Here is a 23787-nt window from a genome sequence, read left to right on the forward strand (position 1 = left end):
ATCTATCCTAACCCGGATCCCCACGGGACACTTGTGTACAGTGCTACATTGCATTAGTGAAGAAACCTTCCTATTGTTCATACATGCTTAATTTATACAGGGATATGATAATAATAATATAGCACCCGTTTCATACACTATGCACGCTCAAAGGTGCTTTACAATGCATATATATCTTACTACAGAATGTTATACACATAATACATAGAAAATAAATAAAACATTAAAAAGCAATGATATAAAAGGCGTTATCACATGTAAACAGTCCGTAGCTGTACCTATCCTGATTGTACACATAAAACATGAAAAAACAAGATACCATTAGTATGCTAGATAAGAATAAACATCAGTTTCAGGGTGTGTTAAAATAATAATAATAATGAAATACACACGCGCACACACAGCATATAATGACTCGGGTATAATACATTAAACCATAGAATTTTTTTATTTCTTTTTTTTTTTTTTTTTTTTATAAAATACCACAAAATGGTACTCGAAAAACTAAAACACACAGTCAAAACAGAGAAGATAATCCTAATGCACTGAAACTGCAAACACGAATGACTGAAATTGATAGAAACTAGTCCTGGAAAACTTGATGGACAAAATGTGTTTTCAGTGACTTCTTGAACGCACACAGTGTTCTATAGTCCCTTACATGTTCTGGAAGGGTATTCCACAGTTTTGGATCTATTATATTGTTCTGAAACACCGATCCCCCAACGTAACGGTTCGACTTTTTGGAACAACTAGAGTGACGGATTGTTTTATAGACCTAAGAATTTCGGGTAGGCTTATATACCTCTAGTAATCGTTTGATATAAATTGGGCACTCATCATGGAAGGCTTTGTAAGTATAAGTAAGTATCTTATATTGTGTCCTATACTGCACAGGCAACCAGTGTAGTTCTCTTAGTATTGGAGTGGTATGGATGGAACGAGAAGTCCTGGATATGAGACGTGCGGCAGTGTTCTAGATATGTTGGAGCTTGCTCAGGACTGTCACCAACCAAGAGAGCGTACAGTAATCTAACCTTGATGTAACTCGGGAGTTTACAAGAGATATGGCTGTACTAATTAACGATCTCTTTTTCTGATAAGTATGTCTTCTTCAGGCATAAGTGTGACGTTCGTAAAATATTTGACCCCCTTCTGAAAAACGTTCCGAGTTGTCTCTTTAAATGTTTGAAACTTATTAACATTCGTGCAGTTTATCTAATAATCTATTTACATCACTTGTTCTATTGTGTTTCGCAAAAACGTATCTTTCAAAGCAATTCAGTTTATAGTTTAGCATAATTACAAGAAGATCACGCACAGGTCCTAAATTAATTTAATGACAGGATTGTTGAACGTTTTTGGAAACATGTAAGTATTGTGTAAAATTGGGGATATTTCTATACTGTTTTGGATGTCAGATTTATGTTTTCCCATTCTCCACATTTTCTGTTACTTAATATCTAAAATCATTGCCTAACTTGAAATAAAACATCAGTATAAATGTACATGCTACAAAACAATATCTTCAGCAATGTAAAAATCGAAGAAAGAATGTATATCCCAATAAACCATTTTCAGACAAATCATGGTTTTGATAGTGTTTTGTTGACACTTTTGATAAATATTAGTTATTACTAGATGAAACCCTGCCCAAGCACAGGCAATCTCAATTAAATACTATTGTATAAAGGAAGGCTTTTCTTTTAAATTAATGCCTGTATGAATTGTTGCACACATGGTTTGAATGGACGATATCTTTAATTCAAATGAATTTAAGAACAATTTTTGAATAATTGAGTGCTGTAATTATGCAATATTCATTGCTATCGTATACTGTACAGTAAAGAAAACGTGATTATTAGGAAGTCACTTCGGGCTCCAAATTGAATATTCCTTATGTTACATAAATGATCTCCGTCTAAATTGGAAATTAGATAATGATTTCACGAATGCAATTGTAATTCGTCATGACGAATAGTTGACCCAAGGACAAAATGAACGGTCGTTCATAATTTCAAAATTTGAAACTCAGTATTGTGAATGTGTTTATAATGGTAGTTTCAGTCCAGAGCGACAATTTAAGGGGAAAATCATGAAAACACATCGTATCTTCTCGTCCAACGCAATAATCGTAGTGAAGTTGAAGTGTGTTGTAGTAACATACATATTAGACGTATGGGTTGTCCCATGGTTTAAAAACAAATAAATATAAATAAATAATGACCATTGTGTACCAACACGTCTGATAACTGTGGTACTGTCTTTTGATGGCCGGACACATACATGTGGTCATAGGTCATAAATCATAATGATATAAAGAAGCAGCTTATATTTATCAAAACTAAATAAAAAGATAAAAAATAAAATGAATTATATTTTTATATATTTAATATTTTTTAATAATAATTTTTATTTAATTTATGAAATAAGTAATTTAAAATTAAAAAAAGAAAATAATAAGTAAATTAAAATTTGATATTTAAAATATTTTTTATTTATCTGGATTTTAACAGAAAGTAATAATTAGTAATATTAGTAACAGGTAATAGTAATAGGGATGTAGGTATGTATATACATGTGAAATAACTAAATTATATACAGAAAAGAATTAGGGTAGGGTCGCCAAAGAAAATTTTCATAATAGAGTGCCACTAGTTATTAGTTGTAAATTGTGCCAGACAAGAATTTTGAGGTCGTCGTCAGGTGCTACACCTCAGACCCTGTACCATGTTTCTGTAGCTAGATCCAGCCGTAGCACGACATGGCTCCATAATTCTTATTCGATAGTATGTATTATGTGTATAAAACTGAAGATGCAAAATGTAATAAGTGGTGAGTTAGTACTTACGTTAAAATTGTATGACAGATAAAATATCAACCATAAGAAGTGGTATACTTAATTACATAAACTATCGATTTAATCAAATAATGAAAATATAGAATAGATGCAAAATCACAAATCGCACACATCCGACAAGCTTACATATATTTAATATAATAGTATGCAGCAGGCCTGCATACATACAAACTGCGACATTGCATCTAAATGGTTGTCATAAAAGGAGAAGTTTACAAAATACACACGTATAACAACATACCTGAATTTTATGTATATTTGCATATATTTATAATATACCTGAATTTTATGCATAGCTGCATCTATACTTTAAAGACCCCCCCAAAAAACACCGTACGGTTTCTCCACGGATCAGTGAATGTGGGCAGAGCTTATCCATGGTCAATGTTATTTACCTGGAATTTACCTGACCAAGAGATCGGTTGTTGTGTATATTTTTAAGATATACACAGGAAACTTCTCAGGTTATCACAAATTATGCTTAGTGTCTTGATTTGTGCCCCCCCAAAAAATTAAAATTTCTTCCTACATGCATACCGCATTTCTATTTCCCGTAAGCCTTCAAACTTGGTCATATTTATGTATTACTGTTGTGTAACACGAATATTTTTACGTACGAATTACTCAGAAGTAGAACTTTTCATGAGTTACTGCCCTTGTCTTAAACTCTCCAGTTAGTACAATCAGATTTGTCAGTCGACATAGATGCTCAGAGACAGAAGTCTCCACGCGCACTACATACGGCAAAGATGCCACCACACCTTGTACAGAGTACAACCCCTTATCGTATCCTGTAGTCCCACAGTGTAAGTTTTTATTATATTTTCATTTATTTATGACATGCAGTATTTATCTGTTTGGGTGTAAGTGCAGGTAAACAATGTACCTGTTTGGCGGGAAATAGTTCGTGCATAGTCAACCATTGTTTATGAGATATATGTAGTAAAAGTAATCATTTCCTTTTATTCGATATTACTTTATAGTCATACTAGTATTTATATTTTTTGAATACTGCATAATTAATTGGCATAATGTGAAGTTAATTGTTTATACAAATTTTCATATTCTTAAAATACTAATTATTTGTCAGTCGTGAGTGAATACCTTTATTGTAAGTTATTCTGAATTTCTTTATGTAATTGTGTATTTATTTTTGTTACAGCTTTTTACTATTAATTGAATAAACTGACGTACAGGAACCTAGTCTTTCGTGTCAGTACAGTAAAAAGACTATGGAAGCGTCTACACTTCAGTTTCCGAGGACTGGCCGCATAAAGAAACTCACAGCATCAGGACAGGCAGTGTATGAAGACAATGTTAAGCAGTTCTGTTACAGTTTAAGTCAACTTAAAAGAAAAATAGACAATGACATTGATTTATATAATGAATGTGAGAACAAGAAGGATATGGCACTGTTAGTCAAAGAAAGTGTAATGAACCTAGCTCACCAGTATAAACAAAAGTCACAAGAATTCTGTGAATATTTACAAAGAACAAATACAGAAGACAGTCAGCAAGAGTTTTTAGCTCACACTGTTATACTGAGTAAAGTAGATGACAAATTAGAGACTGTCTTAAATGAATTAGACACTGTTATTAAGAACATTAGCAGTAAAGTGTGTGTTGATGTTCATGAGAAGTCAGGACATGATGTTCCCAAGTCAACGACAAGCAGATCTAGTTTGAGTAACAAAAAGTCTAGGACAATCACCAAATCAGGATCATCATCTTCTACCTTAATGAAACAACGTGCAAAGGCGGAAGCAGCCAAAGCAAAACTTGAATTTACCATGATGGAAGCAGAACTCAAGAAACAGCAAGCAAAACTAGAGGAAGTGGAACTATACAGAAAGGCAGAAAATGTTCGAAAATCTATTGATCTTCAGACAGAACTGGAACTCCTCAGTGTGCGTAAGGAAAAAGCAGTCGCTGATGCTGAACTACAAGCAATGGAGCAATTTGAATTAGAATGTGACTCAAATTCAGAGTATGTCGACTCAACCGAGCGCACAAGGAAATATGTGGCTGACGTGATAGAATACAATGACAGTCAGAAAAACACTAGTGACACTGGTTTTTCACATAATTCCATAGTTCAACCAAGTAAGCTTAATCCAGAAGCTGAAACATTTATTCCACCTCGACCTCCCACACAGATTCTCCAGAATGGCATGTCGTCTGCGCAACCTAAAACTCATGTAAGTGAAAGTGCCACTGAACTTCCTACTCAGACTTTTCAATCTATTACGACACTTCAACCTAAAAGTGAAAGTGCAGCACGAATACCTACTCAGACTTTTCCATCTGTTGCAACATCACTTCAGCGTGAAAGTGAAAGTACACAGTTCTCTCACTTAACCAACCACATATTGAAAAAGGACCTAATGATTTCAAGGATGACTCAGTTTGATGACAAAGCTGAACATTATACAACTTGGAAAACTAGTTTCAAATCTGTATGCCATGGTTTGAACATTTCACCATCAGAAGAAATGGATTTACTTATCCGCTGGTTAGGACCCACATCCGCACACCATGCAAGAAGTATCAGAGCTTCAACTATCGATAACCCACTTCTGGGACTTACCAATTTATGGAAAAGATTGGAAGAAAGGTATGGCTCGCCAGAAATGGTGGAAGCTTCTTTGAAAAACAGAATGACGAAATTTCCAAAGCTAATGGATTGTGATACAAAGAAACTTTATGAATTGTCAGATCTACTTTCTGAAGTTTCTTACCTGAAGAGAAATCCAAAATATCATGATTTGCTCAGCTATTATGACACATCAGTTGGAGTAAAACCAATTATAACCAAACTACCTAGTTTTCTACAAAGGAAATGGACCAGTAAAGCTAGCAAATACAAACAACAGCATGACTGTATATTTCCGCCATTCACTGTGCTATGTGATTTCATCAGTGAGATAGCAACAACTTTGAATGATCCTAGCTTTTCATATGAAGACACCGTGAAGAAATCAGCCGTAAGCAAAAATGTGACTGTTAAGAAAACAGAATGTGAGGAAATGATGAAGTGTCCTATTCACAATACTTCTCATCCAAAATCTACTTCTCAGTGCTTCACGTTATCATCTTGTGCTGGTCGTCAACAGATGAGTGGACGAAGAACATCAGGATTTGTGGTATCATCTTTAGATGGATCTACCTCCATGAAACTTCCAGTCGTTACAGAATGTAATGATATACCGGATGATAGAAAGGAAATTCCGACTCCAGAAGTGATTAGTGCTCATGCACATTTATGTGACTTACCCATTGCACCGCTTGATCCAGACGCCGAGATACTCTTATTGATTGGACGTGACTTGATGGAGGCTCATCACGTTCATGATCAACGCATTGGCCCTAAAAACACACCATTTGCGCAACGTTTGAATCTTGGATGGGTTGTGATTGGAGATGTGTGTTTAGGAAAGTTTCACAAACCCAAGTGCGTTTCATCATTCAAAACTACAGTAATCGACAATCATCGTGAAACAATCTTTAGACCATGTATGAATTCATTCCAAATGAAAGACATTTCCAACTGCAAGATTCATGATAATGTGTTTCATGTTCAGTCAGATGACAACAAAGAAGGACTGTCGATAGATGACCGTGAATTTTTAGATATCATGGACAAAGGGTTTCAGAAGGAAACAGATGGTTACTGGAAAGCGCCCCTACCTTTTAAAACTCCACGTCAAAGATTACCTAACAACAGATCGCAGGCCTTAAAACGTGCAGGAATACTTGACATTAGTTTGCGAAAAAATCTTGTGAAACAAGATCATTTAGTGACATTTATGAAAAACCTGCAGGAAAGTGGTACCATGGAAGTAGCTCCACCGTTAGAACCAAATCAAGAGTGTTGGTATTTACCATTATTTGGCTTGTACCATCCCAGAAAACCAGACAAGATACGAGGTGTTTTCGATTCATCTGTCAAATATCAAGGAGTGTCATTAAACAGTGTGTTGTTAAGTGGACCAAAATTCATGAATGATCTGACTGGAGTTTTGTTACGTTTCCGTCGAGAAGCAGTCGGAATTACAGCTGATATCGAGCAGATGTTTTATCAATTTCTCGTGACAAAAGAACATCGTGACTTTTTGAGATTCTTTTGGTATCGTAATAGTGACCCTAGTGACAAGCTCATTGAATACCGCATGCGAGTTCATGTATTTGGTAACACACCATCGCCCGCTGTTGCCATGTATGGTCTCCAAAAACAGTTGAAAAGGCAGATTATGATGTGAAAGAATACGTTCATAGAAACTTTTACGTGGATGATGGAATTACATCTGTGCCATCAAGTTCTGAAGCTGTGAACCTCTTACGTAAAACTCAGTCAGTGCTTTTCGAGGAAGGCAAAATTCGACTTCATAAAATTGCGTCGAACAGATTAGATGTCCTTAGTCAATTTCCATATGAGGACCTAGTGAAAAATTTGAAGTCAATAGACTTAGCTACAGAGGAATTACCAATGCAACAGAGCTTAGGGCTTTCCTGGGATATTAACTCTGATGAACTTACCTTCAGCCTTCATGTTCATGACAAACCTTTCACTAAAAGAGGACTTCTTTCAGTTGTTAATAGTTTGTTTGATCCTCTCGGATATATTGCACCACTCTTGATTCATGGTAGAATCCTTTATCGTGAAATATGTGAAGGAAACAACGACTGGGATGATGCTTTACCTGACGATCGTGAGAAGGAGTGGCTTACATGGAGAGAAGCTTTAAATTCACTCACTGAAATTCGTGTACCAAGAATGTTTACATGTACCTCATTCAGTGAAGCACATTCTCGTGAGGTGCATATCTACTCAGATGCTTCAGAAAAAGCAATCTCAGCCGTTGCTCATCTGCGCACCATTAATGACCAGGGTGAAGTGAATGTTGGATTTATCATTGGAAAATCTAAAGTAGCGCCACTATCTGGACATACAGTTCCACGATTGGAATTATGTGGTGCCGTGTTAGCAACCGATTTGAGTGTAATCATTACAACAAACTTGGACTTACCGTCAGATGTAGTGAGATACTATACAGACTCAAAAGTTGTGTTGGGTTATCTCAAAAACCAGTCAAGACGTTTCTATAACTATGTTAGTAACCGTGTCAGTATCATTCATCAACCTCAAAGCCTGAACAGTGGAAATTTGTTTCAACGGAAAATAATCCAGCAGATATTGGAACAAGGTCTACAACCTGTGCTGCCGAGATCCATAGAAAGTGGCTTACAGGACCAGCTCAGCTTTTTTCTCTCTCGGATGCTGCTGCAGATCCATTAGACTTTCCACTTATTGAGCCGAATGATGACAAAAATGTAAGACCAATAGTGAAAAAGAGCTCGGTTGAAGAAACTGTCGTTTCTAAATTTGTGAAATTTTCATCATGGAATGAACTTATTTGTGCATTCAGATTCCTACTCAGAGTGTGTTGTTTGAGAAAAGGCAAAACATTGACTTTTCCTCCAAAAAGTGTTGAAGAGACACTAGAGACTGAAAAATATGTTCTGCGTTGTTCTCAGCAGATGTATTTTAAAGAGGAGATAAGTTGTCTTACGCAATACTGACCCATTCCACGCAAAAGTATACTTGCACAACACAGCCCTTTCCTTGACAAGGATGGAATTCTTCGTGTTGGAGGACGACTTAATCAAGCATCATTTCCTTTGGATCAAGCACATCCAATTATCCTTCATGGAAAATCACATCTTGCCAGATTACTCGTTATAAGATTCCATAACTTGATCCAACACCAGGGGAGACTATTCACAGAGGGAGCTATCCGTTCCAATGGTTACTGGATCCTGGGCGTCAAGAGACTCGTCAGTTCCATAATTCATTATTGCGTGACCTGTAGGAAACTTAGGAGGCCTACTGAACAACAAATTATGGCAAATTTACCAGCAGATAGAGTTGTTCCATCATCACCATTTACCATAGTAGGAGTTGATGTTTTCGGGCCTTGGAATGTTGTTGCACGAAAAACCAGAGGAGGACTCGCACATTCTAAGAGATGGGCTCTACTTTTCAATTGTATAGCAACGAGAGCCGTACACATTGAAATAATCGAGGATCTCAGCAGTTCATCTTTTATAAACGCACTGAGACGATTCATTTCCTTGCGAGGGCCTGTTCAAGAATTTCGCTCGGATCGTGGGACAAATTTCATAGGAGCTCTAGATGACCTACATGCAAATGCTTTGTTCATAGAGGATGTACCAGTACAGAACTTTTTATCTTCAGCCAGAATCAAATGGACATTTAATCCCCCTCATGCATCTCACATGGCCGGATCATGGGAGAGAATGATTGGCATTGCCAGAAAAATTCTTGATGCCATGCTACTCAACACAAAAGCTAAGGAACTTTCTCATGAAGTGTTGTGTACATTTATGTGTGAAGTTACAGCAATTATGAATTCAAGACCGATTTGTTCCATCTCTACAGATTCAGAAGATCCTATTATTGTCAGTCCGTCATTGCTTTTGACGCAGAAAAATTTCAACACCGATGTGATACCTGTCGACTCTACAAGCCTAAAGTACATTTATACAGTACAATGGAAGCATGTTCAGCAGCTTTCAAACACGTTTTGGAAACGTTGGAAGGAAAGATACATTCAAAATCTACAAATCCGTCGAAAGTGGCAGAACGTTAAACCTGATCTGAAACCAAGTGATGTAGTCCTTCTACGTGACAAATCCTTGTATCGCGGACAATGGCCTGTTGGTCTTGTGAATCGTGTATTTCCGAGTGACAGTGATGGCAAAGTTCGGACAATTGAAATCCGTGTGATCAAAGATAACAAACCTGTTTATTATGTGAGACCCATAACTGAGGTTGTGTTATTGATTGAATAGTCAAGGCGACTATATAAGATAGTAGTGAATTGTGAACTGTAAATCATGATATAAGTTGTTCGGAACAACGGTATGTTGTGTTTTTGTATTTTTTGATGCATAACCTTTTGTATTTTTTGTCTTTTTCTGATTATATATATATATATTTTTTTTTTGGAGTAATATCTTATTGATATTAGGCGGGGAGTGTTGTGTAACACGAATATTTTTACGTACGAATTACTCAGAAGTAGAACTTTTCATGAGTTACTGCCCTTGTCTTAAACTCTCCAGTTAGTACAATCAGATTTGTCAGTCGACATAGATGCTCAGAGACAGAAGTCTCCACGCGCACTACATACGGCAAAGATGCCACCACACCTTGTACAGAGTACAACCCCTTATCGTATCCTGTAGTCCCACAGTGTAAGTTTTTATTATATTTTCATTTATTTATGACATGCAGTATTTATCTGTTTGGATGTAAGTGCAGGTAAACAATGTACCTGTTTGGTGGGAAATAGTTCGTGCATAGTCAACCATTGTTTATGAGATATATGTAGTAAAAGTAATAATTTCCTTTTATTCGATATTACTTTATAGTCATACTAGTATTTATATTTTTTGAATACTGCATAATTAATTGGTATAATGTGAAGTTAATTGTTTATACAAATTTTCATATTCTTAAAATACTAATTATTTGTCAATCGTGAGTGAATACCTTTATTGTAAGTTATTCTGAATTTCTTTATGTAATTGTGTATTTATTTTTGTTACAGCTTTTTACTATTAATTGAATAAACTGACGTACAGGAACCTAGTCTTTCGTGTCAGTACAATTACAGATAACAGCTTTAGCCCATTTCTAAACCTGTGCTTTTTAAAACTTCTAATTAAACTGTTATATATCGTATATAAATAATTTCCTAAATATAATATTACCCGGCGTTTCCGGGCACTTCCTGGTGTCCTGGGAGTTCGCGGCGCCGTGGGTGTAGTAGGTAAAATATCCATGTTTCGAGAGAATGAATAAATCCAAGTAGATCTGTGTACATGTACAACCAAATGAAAAATGATCAAGATACCCCTCAATATGGGCCGCCTGTAGAGTTTCTGTGGCTGTAGTGTTTGTGTAATGGTAGTATCCCAAACAGAAGCTGACACGAAGTCTACCCCCCTCCTCCCTCTCTCTTTAGGGTTTCTTTGGACGTAGTGTTTGTGTAACGATGATATCCCAAACAGAAGCTGACACATAGCTAGACCCCCCCCCCCCTCTCCCTTACTCTCAATCATTGACTAAATTAGTCATTATTGTCATACGTATGCAACACTATTGTCATGCCATATCATTTCATATATCTTTATTAGTTCTAGTTTTACACATTTCTCTCTTTACAAATATTAAAAAAAACAACCCTCTCTCTCTCTCTCTCTCTCTCTCTCTCTCAATATAAAGCCGTGATAAATTATGAATAGAAATATCTCAATAACTTATTTAGGCTATTTTACTATTGTTTGATTTCTGATTGTGTAATTTATAATCCATGTGGTATCCCAAACAGAAACACTTTTTTACAACTGTAACAGTTTTACGCATGGGCAATATAACCATTACATGTTAATGTGCTGCGCTAATAAAGAATTGTTCCTTTTTTATCAATATAAAGTCATAATAAATCATTAATAGAAAATATTCCAATAACTTATGTTTGTTTGTTTTGTTTTTTATTATTATTATTTGATTTCTGATTGTTTAATCTATAATACATGTATATAAATGGAGAGAGAAAATACGATAATCAATAGCATTGTGTAGGGGACGTTAGCCATTAAAATATTCTAGGTGCGAGTCAATGCTATACCAGGGCTTTCCTTGAGATCTAAAGACTGCCGATCATCATTAGCCATGATTGTTATCAAAACATCTTTCTCAGGTAGCAGTAGACCATGGTCTCTGCAAATGTCAATCAACAAGTTTGATTGACCGGCGGCTTATCATTGATCACCACACAGGTAAAATTTGAGGGCGTTAACTTAAAGTTGGGTCTTTAACTAGATGTTTATATAAACTAATACGATAAAAACGCAAAGTTTATATTTATAATATTAATATGCTACCATACTTATATCTAAATGTTTACATACTGATAAACATATAGTTATACACGATAGAAAACCCGAATTATATGCTTAGTTGTTTATATAAGTATAACACATGTAGTTGTTTCTATATTAATAAACATATAAAATTTAACATTAGAATTATAATGCTTAGTGGTTTCCATACTTATAAACACACGAAATTGTTTACATATTTGTAAACATGCATGATAAAACCTTAGTTATACATATATAAGTAAAAAAATTTACTCACCAACCGGAAGGAAACTTACAAATGATATTGGAAGCAAATTGAAGATGGCAAATGAATAGATTAGTTACATGGCAGCCGATGTGAAGACGCTCATACGACGTAATTTGTGATATTGTGACGTTTCACCCACTGAAACCACAGTATGGTGGCCTATCATATCAATAATAAGCAAAATAGAAGGTTAAGTTAATGAGTAAAAGGTGAAGATAACGAACAGTGAATGCATTGAATACTGAATAAGCATAAATAATCAATGGAATTATAAGGACATGTAAATAATTAAAATTTAAATAGTAAAATAACTTCACATAATAATATTTGGACTGGGAACAAAAAAATTCAAGTGTTAGTTTGGCCCCCGGGTGTTATAATGATGCATTGTTGAAAGGTGAAGATAACGAACAGTGACCAATCGCATAACTCTTATAAAGGTGGAGATAACGAACAGTGATCAATCTCATAACTCCTATAATCAATACAAAATAGATAGTTGAGCAAACACGGACCCCTGGACACACCAGCGGTGGGGTCAGGTGCCTATGAAGAGTAAGCATCCCCTGTCGACAGGTCACACCCGCCTTGAGCCCTATATCCTGATCAGGTAAACGGAGTTATCCGTAGTCAAAATCGGTGTGCCAAGAATGGCCTAACAATTGGTATGGTACAATGTCCTTAAAACAGTTGCAAATGTTTATAAAACAACCTATTTACAACCTTTATCAATCCTTACCAAATTGCAGATTTATTTGGTCTGAATTTTTGCCTCGCACTTATTATCGTCACATGTTCTCTTTAACTTCTGCAGAAAAGTCCCGCAAGAGAATAAATAGTGCGATGAACACATTCATAATCCAAAGGGGCAGAGGATATATTTCATACCCAGATCATAAGTCTTCTTCCCCTGTTTTGTATCGAGACGGGGTTCATCTAACCGCTACTTGTCAGGTTATTTTCTTTCAATGCCATTCAAGGGGGTCTTTACACTATTCTCATGGAAGATGCACAACACTCCCCACTGCAACAGTTTGTTAAAGCCAGTTGATTAGTTAATCGGCAGTTTGTCATGGTATTGGCCAACATTTGCTGCATGAGGCGAATGTATCGGTGCACCTTGCTCCAAAGCAGGTACTCGTCGACATATGGCCGAAATTTGATCTTTGATTGATTGATTGTATACTGTTTAACGTCCCTCTCGAGAATATCTCACTCATATGGAGACGTCACCATTGCCGGTGAAGTCCGTCCTAGGTTTCTATTGTTTTCCAGGGTCCCGGGCCAATAATTGGGCTTTTGTCATTTTCTTATTTTCATTTAACTTGCTACGCCTTACACTATTGAGAAAGTCAGTGTAGATCATTGTCATTATGTAGCGTTTTCATTGTACGACTAACTAATTCTATGTCTAATGTTACATCCATTTCATTGTTTAAACACTCGCTTACCCTAATTGTTCATACCATTGTTCAGTGAATCTTTTGATTTATATATTAAGCCATGACAAACCCTGCCAAACAGTCATAGTGATTCTTTTGATTTATATATTAAGCCATGACAAACCCTGCCAAACAGTCATAGTGATTCATTGTGTCGACATAATACAAGAAGATCACGCACAAGTTCTAAATTAATTTAATGACAAGATTGTGGAAAATTTTGGAAACATGTAAGTATAATGTATAAATTGGAGATATTTGTGCACTGTTTGGATGTCAGGTTTTAGATTATACACATGTTTTTCCGTTCTCCACATTTTCTATTACTTCGTATTTAAAAGCATATCCTTACTTGCAACGCAGTAATGATCAAAGAAAGAATTAGTATCCCAATAAACCATTTTTCGCCAAATCATGGCTTTGGCAGTGTCTTTGTCGACACTTGTTTTTAGTATCGATCAATATTAGTTCTAAGATGGCTTTGTTATATTTATCGAATTGAAGAAATATTTCATTCTAATGAAAAATTGAAGATAATAGTGATCAATTTCATAAATCCTATAAAGATTACAAGATGAAGAGCCTGAAGGGCAAACCCGGAGCGCTTCACATATCAAAGGTTGCATCGAGTAAGCATCCCCTATTGACCGTTCACACCCGCCGTGAACCCTGTATCTTGATCAGATCCGTAGTCAAAATTAGAATGTAAAGAACATTATTTTTATTGATACTTAGCCCTAACATTGTAAGTAGCATGTTCCTCAAAACTAAGTATTAACTTATGAATGTTTTTCCTTCACATTTACCCATGAAAATATTCCCTTGACATTGACAAAACAAGCATTTTTCTTTCACCATAAGGAACATATGAACCAGTGTTTTAGTAGCAGTCTTTATCCTTCTCACAATTTTAAGGTGTTGGATGAACGGAGAAACAGATAAATTTTTATGTAACCTTTAAGATTACTCGGAATTAAGGAACATTCTGGTGATAGTTTTCTAACGTCTGGACCTGATCATCTTCCGTTACAAGTATACCTATAAACAATTAAATGACACATTTTAAATGCTGGAATCTCAGATAATTGTTATCTTGTTATAATGATGATATAATAACGAAATCATGGCTGAATATGTACTACTAGAATAAATTAGATATACTATGTTTAGACAATTTGTTAAATGCAAACAGGGGATACTTACCCCTCCTAGGCACATTATCCCACCTCTGGTATAACCTGGGGTCCGTGTTTGCCCAACTCTCTATTTTGTATTGTTAATAGGAGTTAGGAGATTGATCACTATTCATGTCTATAACTAAGCCACGTTTTCCATTTCTGTTGAAAAAGCAACTGTCTATGATGTCAAAAACATTAGACTTTAATTTATCGGGAGGAATGGTCGTGTAAGTGCTGAATAGTCCTACGTTTTGATGTTGTTGATTTGAGAAAATTTTGCGATTTCAAAGAAATCCTTTAGATTGTTTTTAGAATCCACATTTGATTTACACCACTTCTGACATATGTAGGCGCACAGTAAGTTTGAAAGTTTCTCCTTCATAGCTGTTAATATTTTTGTGAGGAGAAAAGATAGGGGCTTAGTTATTGAATCCAGCAATGTATCTATGTAAAGGTATTTATGAAGTTTAGGAATCCAGATTAGGTATGGTAAGTCATATTCATCCGACCCATTGACTGGAATATTAAATGTGTGTAAAACTGAAGCATGCTTTTGAACAGTTTCATATTTAGAAACGGCAGTTGGAGTATAAGTACGATTAATACCAAAAGTGGAATTAATGCCAAGTTCGTTGAAAATACGGTTGTAATAATGAGCCTTACAAACAAAGACAATGTTGTTACAAGATCTGTCAGCTGGAACCAAAACATTCCTCGTGTAATCTATCTAGAGCTTTTATCACTTTTGGTTCACTAAACACAGAATGGTAGATGGTACGTACTTTTGTTTTAATGTGACTAATATTTAGTGTTCGTACTTTTTATGCCCACGAGATCGAAGATCGAGGGGCATATTGTTTTTGTCCTGTCCGTCATTCTGTATTTCTGTCATTCTGACTGAAACTTGAACCTGGCTAATAACTTTTGAATAGTTTTGATATTTCACATCAGTAGTTCTTGTCACAAGACCTTTCCATGGGTACAAACATTTTTTACCCTGTGACCTTATACTTGGTGTTTGACCTACTCTTTGAAAACTTTAACTTTACCAATAACCTTTGAACAGTAAGAGCTAGATCTTTGATATTTCACATCAGTAATCCTTGTGATAAGACCTTTCCGTGAGTAGAAACCTTTTGACCTTGGTATTTTATCTACTTTTCAAAAAATGACATTGGTCTTAACTTCTATATGTTAAAATTTTTAGCTTTCATATTGTACATGAGGATTTCTTGTGACAGGATCTTTCTAATGGTACCAAGATATTTGTCCATTATCAGGGGCATTTGTGATTCCCAAACACATCTTATTTTACCTGTAAATATTTACAATGCTAGACATGCTGTTAGTTTTGCAAATTTATTTAATAGTGATGACAGATTTATTATTATTGGTTTGGTCAAAGTTTGTACAATGGTAATGTCAATATTTAAAATAAAACCCCATATTTTCCTTCCAATAGCAACGTGACAATATACTGTACATATGTTATATTTTAACCATTCATTACCTGTTTTTTTATTGTTTGTTTTATATGTTTGTACATTTAGGCTTCATGTGAGGCCAAAAAGTGAAATAAAAGTTTCAAAGTTTCAACTTATTTAACACCTTCCTGTTGTGTTTCATTCACTGTGTTCAGTATTGTTGTTGATCGTACTCTTGTGGAACCTCGTAGTGAAATAAAAAAAAGTTTCCTTTTCTTTTTAGTATATGCCTCATTTCATTCGTTTTCAATATTGCGCTGATTATTATCATTATTCTATCGCCTTGGGTTTTTAAAACCATACCGAGAATCTAAAAACATTTACTCCATTGACTTCTCGAGACAATTGAGTTTATTGAATCAGGATTTAGGCCAAGTAATTCATATTTGACAGTGTTGCATTGTCTTACTAATAAATGATTCAAATATGGACGATTGAAAACTTATAGGGGTTATGTTCATTGGTTTGTGTAAGGCTTTTGATACAGTCAACCATGAAGTTCTTTAACACAAACTTATGTCGTTTGGAATTTTTCACAATACTTTTAGATAGTTTCAATCATCTCTTTCAAATCTTTGAACTGGATGCCGATTAAGGATTATTTTAATTTTAGAAATGCTGCCTCTGTTCAAGATTTTAAATATTCAAATCCCAAATTACCTATATGTGTATTAATATACAAAAGATGTCAGCTATCGCCAAAGCGGTCGAATGGTTATATGTCAAATTTATTGTATTTACCAAGAGCTTTGGTACTGAAAATTATACGCATCTGCATATCTGTGGAACAAAATATCACAAAATGTTTCAAACTCTCATTCGGCTGGCATTTCAAAGCTGTGAGTGTTTTAATAGAAGAAGCCCTGAAACATTTTTATAATACTTATTTCATGTTTACGTATTTTATATTTGTATTATAAGACAGGAACCACAATATAGATATGTGCTAATTTTTGTGTCATCTTGAATAAATAAAAGTTATTAGTCCCCCTACCGACGAAATCGAAGGGGACTTTAGGTTTGCGCTCCGTCCGTCTGTCCGTCAGTCCAGTTTTCCGCAAATTTTTCTCTGTTCTTGCAGATATTTATTTTATATTTGGTACGTTGTTTTGCCATAACAAGTTACAGATCAAGTACAAATTTCGTCTCTGTCCGTTAATTTTTCACTTAGTTATGGCCCTTGGGCTTAGAAAAGTAGCATGAATTATCAGTTTTGTTGTGCTTGCAGATATTCATTTGATATTTACAGGTCAAGTTTGAATTAGGTCCTGGTACTTTGATTTCTCACTTAGTTATGGCCCTTGGACTTAGCAAAATTGCATAAATTATCAGTTTCCCGGACTTTTGTTTTGGTTGTGCTTGCAGATATTCATTTGATATTTGGTATATTGCTTTGCCATAACAAGTTACTGATCAAGTTCGAATTTCGTCTCGGTCCGTTGATTTTGCATTAAAATATGGCCCTTGGACTTAGAAAATTAGCATAAATTATCAGTTTTCCGGACTTGTTTTGGTTGTGCTTGCATACATTCATTCAATATTTGGTGCATTGCTTTGCCATAACAAGTTACATAACTTTGAATATTGTTGTGGCACACTACGCTGTATACTTTTCGAGACTTTCGTGTGAAAGGTCATAAACTAAATATACATGGCAATTACTGATAGAATAGTCTGTTAAGAAATATTTTAAAGAAAACTGAATAACATCAGTGCAAAATGCAAAACATGGGCTTGATGGTTTCGTGTTTAAATGTTTAATAATTGTTTCTTACTGAAAGTGGTAGGATTATGGGTGTTTTACCGTCATTATCGTCAGTTATTTAAATCCTGGGGTAGTTTGCTACGTTTCCATATTCTATTAAGGTACATTCGTGATCTATTTATAACAGTCATGCAATGACGTCATACGAAAGTGCATGTTTGTCATGTTGTTATGATACAGACTATTCTCATGTAAACAACCAAAATTATTTAAGAGTGTCTGTGTAGAACATAGTTTAAAAATTATGCAGTTTGCGTGCATAAATGGAGCATGACCTGCCTTACATATATAACATATCCGCGAACTGGTAGGGGACTACATATGTATGTATTGCCATGTAATACTCTCAGAATGTTTGTAATATTAGTATTATTATTATTGCTCAGAAGGTTAGTCTAACCACCTAACATCGTTTTTTTTTTGTCCTGCGACCTCTTTAAAAAAATTGAAAGGTTTATCCCGTAAAGTGAATATCCCATCATCTCGAAACCTATCAACAGTTTGTTAAACGTTGCAGAACACAAAATTTAGATAAATACAAGATGCATTAATGATTTGATGATTCCAGGTTTTAGAAGCCAGTCTCGTAAATAAAGGGTCAAATCAATCGACGACCACAAATTCTACACCATGTTGCCGATGCCGCATGTTTAGTTTCGTTTTCGACCGATTAGAAAAGCCTTTGTCTAATTGGCTCCATGCTACAGGCTGCAATACCAATCATAATCTCCGCCTCGAGCCTATGTTTTGAATGATGACTGGTGCCAAGGGTTAGTGCGAGGTAACGAATCAATAACCCTTGACTTTTGAAGATGCCTTGATTCATGACATTTACAATTTTAGTAAAGGACTGTCTACTTCTTCTAAATGCAAGGTGAAGATAACGAACAGTGGTCAATCTCATAACTCCTACAAGCAATACAAAATAGATAGTTGGGCAAACACGGACCCCTGGACACACCAGAGGTGGGATCAGGTGCCTAGGAGGAGTAAACATCCCCTGTTGACCGGTCACACCCGCCGTGAGCCCCATATCCTGATCAGGTAAACGGAGTTATCCGCAGTCAAAATCAGTGTGCCAAGAACGGCTTAACAATCGGTATGAAACACGTCAGACAGCATTTGACCCAATGCGAGGTTGTATTGACGAACTAGATCGTTATAACGACCATATAATTTGCGAAATGCTGACTTCAATCGAGACTGTTGAAATACCTGTACCATCAACTTGTTTGTCAGTAGCTTACCTTGATTTAAAAACTGACTATACCCAGAACAAGCTCGCCCAGATAGCTTCAATTTAGTATCAATAGCATTCAAGAACGTATTTTTAACATGATTTACGTATGAACATTATATACATGTTCCAAGGTCGGCCCTGTTCTGGTGTCAGAACTTCTAACCTGGGGATCATGAAATTTAAAATTGTGGTAGAGGCATTCCTGCTCTACATCACAATACTTTTAGTTTTTTCTTACAAATGTGCAGTGGTAGACAATATTTTTAAAAATTGTCAATTTTTCCCTGCGCCTTAAGGCCTTGCAGTGCAAGGGTCTTGCAATTTACAATTTATGTCACCCTTGTCCCAAAGATGCTTCATATCAAATTTGAAAAGAATTGGAATGGTAGTTATCAAGAAAAAGTGAAATAATGTAAAATTGTTAACACATTTAATCACTGATCACTTTGGCTTTACCCTTATGCCAAAACACCTACCCCTGTGATTATCAAATTTATAATTTTGGTAAAGGACTACCTGTTCTTTTTAAATATCCATTTAGTATCAATAGTACTGAATAAGATGTTATCAAATGTTTTACATATAAACACTATATGCCAAGTTTGGTCCTGCCCTGAAGTCAGAATCGATCATCAAATTTACAATTTTTGTAGAAGACTTCCTGTTCTACATCACTATGCATTTCAGTTTTCTTACACGTTTGCGTTTGTAGAAAAGAATATATTTTTGGAATTGGTCAATGCTTTTGGCAGTTGTTGCTCTGCCCCTGAGCCCCGAAGGGCGCAGGAGTCCTGACATTTACAATTTTTGTCCCGCCCTTGTTCCAAAGATGCTTCATACCACATTTGTAAAGAATTAGAATGGTAGTTATCACGAAGATATAAATGTTCAATTGTTAACGCACGCCTACAACGAACGACGGACGCAGATCAATTCCAATAGATTGCCTGAGTGACTCAGTTGACCTAGCAAAAAGGTTTTCTCTACGTATCAAATTGTTGAAAATGCAGAATAGGTTTTATACAGTTGTGAAATTCCTCAGAACATATGATAAGAGAGAAAAATACAGAAAAAATATTGCCGGGCATTTCTACGCTTGACAAAAAGCACCCCAAACGTTACAGTTAAGCTGAAAATTCCGTCTTTTTTGTGTTACATCGGACTACTGTCACTGTATGAAAATTTATCAAGGAAATCCTTGTTGCTCTTTCCAGAAATCCATGTACATGAATATAATAAATTTAAAAGTTTCATTTGGTGATAATTATCATTATTTTATTCATTAATAAAGCGCAAAATTACATATAGTTTCTATAAGCTGTCAATAATCTGCTTTTTGTATAGTTTTAATTCAACACGACAATAAAGACAATGATTGCAGATAAATAATTTTTTGTGTCATGTGTCCTTTAAGTCTCGTGCAACCTCAATTTCATTGTCATTATTTCTATGTTCGTTGTATCTTGACGCTATGTCAATCAATGTTCTGTTTCAGCTTGTTGACATATTGTACCAAAAGAAATTTTATATTATTTTATATCATTTCTTTTTTCAGGTTCATCATGCTGTTACCAATATGCATTCTTACCATGAGAGTTGCAATTGCGCAGGACACAACACCTCTAGACGAATGTTTTCACAAATCAAATTCACTTCAGAGAGAGAGAGTGGAACATTTCATAATTTGATTAAAAAAGGAACCAATGTGATATTCATGGACTTAGTGTTTTCTGAGGGAGCTAATACAGACAATGCTGAATTCTTTGAGCGACAAACAGAACAGCGTTGGGTGTGGATAGGGAAGAAGTACCAATATGTCCTGGGGTACCCAGAGGATGTAGACGTGTACAGCTTTGGCCTTTTGAAAGCTAAACAAGAGTCACTCAGTGTCAATATATCCATCGGCAGCTTTTCAGAAGTTTGTAAATCAAAGTTTGATATTTACCTTTCACAATACCTGCTACTCATGATAGATGAGAACACGACCCATAGTTTTAAAGTACCAGATGGATACATTTGTCATTCAAACGTCATTGCCGATGAAATACGAGATTTTGTAAGTGATATATCGGGCGTTCAGATTGGATATGATTTTATTTGCATCGCGGATGATAAAGAGGAATTTTCTACGGTTGGAAAATCCTATATAAATTATATTGTCATTTCTATAATCCTTTTGATATATTTTTTCTACCCACTTATTATCGAGTTATCGTTTTATGTACGAGACACAGAAAACAGATTTGAAATGTACTATATATCTGACTCGCCTTACAGCCCTGTCAGATTTTGTAGGTGTTTGATCTTTACTGGAAACAACAAGTACTACGCAGCAATACGTATTATAATTATAATTACCATTGTTACGTCACTTGTGTATTTACTTAAATCACATGTATATGAGCTATGCAACTGCTCTTTGAAATCCTCAAACAAAGAACTGAATTTTCAACATGCTGAAAACTACTACACCACCTTAACAAATAGTGTGTTCCTCGTATGGGGTATTTTCAATTTCCTTCTTCTCAACTTAGCATCGTTGTTAAACTCTGATGGCATACTAGACGACTTCTTAATCGTTGACTTTACTGGATTACATAATTATGATTTCATCCTAAAACTAATACCAGTCGCTGTCTTCCTAAAGGAGCAACGTCCAAGTGACTGTCATCAAAAACCACAAAAACCATTGACTTCATTAAAAATCCAAAAGTTATCCTTGATTTTAACCTACAAGTTTTGGTTCAAAGTACTCTTTATTAACACTACTACTTCCAGTCTTAGTTTTCCTCACATGCAATTCATTATTACATTTCCTTTAAACGTTATACTGATTTTATGTAATACGTTCTGTCCGTTGGTTTTTATTCTTTATGCGTTTTATGTAAAATGCATTACGTTGGTGGGTAAGTGCATATTTTCAAAACCTAGCTTTCGCATTACTGGTATTATTGGCGGTATGTTCGCCCATGTTGGGGCTCTGGAATACATAATCACTTCTTACATTTATTCATTTAATATTTTCTTTTACGGTATTAGTTATATTATTCAGTTTTTTGTATACACTGTGCTTTTAGCTGTACCTCATTTTTCTGTAGAAACATTTATATATGTTATATTTATGACTTCTTTTATGCTATACATTTGTCGCTATATCTATCAATTTACAAAACTATATAAAAATCTTCTAGACGAGGTCCTTGATCTTACGGACGATAAACGCATTCCTATTAAATGTTTCGAGGAAATTGTTGATAAATATTTTCCCCTTAGAGTAGAAGTATTCTTTCTGTTGATAAAGATAATATCATCTGCTTCATTTTTTGCTATAATATTTGATACGATGAAAAATGTTGGATATGTAAAAATCGGTGCCCAACCAGATCTGAATACTTTTATAACACTTCTCTTCCTTTTTGGACCTCCACGCTTTGTTGAAGCTCTGGTTGTAACCGACTTTACAAGCAGGGTCCATATGAAACATTTAGAAATAAAGAAAATTGTCAAAGGAATGCGAGATGAAATAAATGACAACTCTGTTACGACAGTTAATATTTTATCCGAAACAGAAATTTGCCAGTTAAGGAAAGGTAGGTGTTTTGATTTTATATATAGAAAATGCAAAACAAACTTTGAATACCCTGACATAAATTATTCTGACAGTAGTACAGAAAGAGAGACATGTGAAAATTGCTGGCGAAATTGGTGTCTTAAGAACTGTTGTTTCAAAGATTGTCCAAATTGTTGTCTATGTTTTAACTGTGTGGTTCGTTTCTGCTGTACACTTTGTTGTGGGTGTATATGTCCAGTTCATTCGAATAAATGTCAGTGTTGTCTGATATTGAAAGTAAAAAAAGAAAAACATTCAATCGACGTCAAAACAGATAGTATTGAAGATCAATGCTGCTGCATCCCACTGTTAGATGAGCCTGAGAATCAAACCAATCCTAAAACTCGAGAGGACACCAATCCTAAAACTCGAGAGGACACCAATCCTAAAACTTCAGAGGACACCAATCCTAAAACTCGAGAGGACACCAATCCTAAAACTTCAGAGGACACCAATCCTAAAACTCGAGAGGACACCAATCCTAAAACTTCAGAGGACACCAATCCTAAAACTTCAGAGGACACCAATCCTAAAACTTTAAAGGACACCAATCCTATCACTCAGGAGGACACTAATACTAAAACTCGAGAGGACACCAATCTTAGCACTCAAGAGGATATCAATCTTAACACTCGAGAGGATATCAGTCTTGACACTCAAGAGGACGCTAATCGCACTTCTGTAGAGGAAACTAAACTATAAACGCAATAGGACACTAAATTAAAAACTCAATAGGACACAAATCTCCACACTCTATAGGACACCAATCTTAACACTCAATAGAACACCAATCTCAACACTCAATAGAACACGAATCTCAACTCTCAATAGAACACCAATCTTAACACTCAATAGGACACCAATCTTAACATACAATAGGACACCAATCTTAACACTCAATAGAACACCAATCTCAACACTCAATAGAACACGAATCTCAACACTCAATAGAACACCAATCTCAACACTCAATAGGACATCATTCTTG

The 23787-nt window shown here is 35.3% G+C and overlaps 2 protein-coding genes across 2 annotated transcripts; both read left to right on the forward strand.

Annotated features, from left to right (window-relative positions):
* The first annotated feature begins 1285 nt into the window (after positions 1-1285).
* LOC130050711 (uncharacterized) lies at positions 1286-23501 on the forward strand. Its single transcript, XM_056150949.1, has 2 exons — positions 1286-1371; positions 20745-23501. Exon 2 carries the CDS (start codon positions 20766-20768, stop codon positions 23499-23501), a length of 2736 nt encoding a protein of 911 aa, XP_056006924.1. The 5' UTR covers positions 1286-1371; positions 20745-20765.
* On the forward strand, positions 8762-9733 carry LOC130050710 (uncharacterized). Its single transcript, XM_056150948.1, has one exon. It carries the CDS (start codon positions 8762-8764, stop codon positions 9731-9733), a length of 972 nt encoding a protein of 323 aa, XP_056006923.1.
* Positions 23502-23787: the final 286 nt, after the last annotated feature.

Source organism: Ostrea edulis, chromosome 10 (genome assembly GCF_947568905.1).
Source record: "Ostrea edulis chromosome 10, xbOstEdul1.1, whole genome shotgun sequence".
Classification (NCBI taxonomy): domain Eukaryota; kingdom Metazoa; phylum Mollusca; class Bivalvia; order Ostreida; family Ostreidae; genus Ostrea; species Ostrea edulis.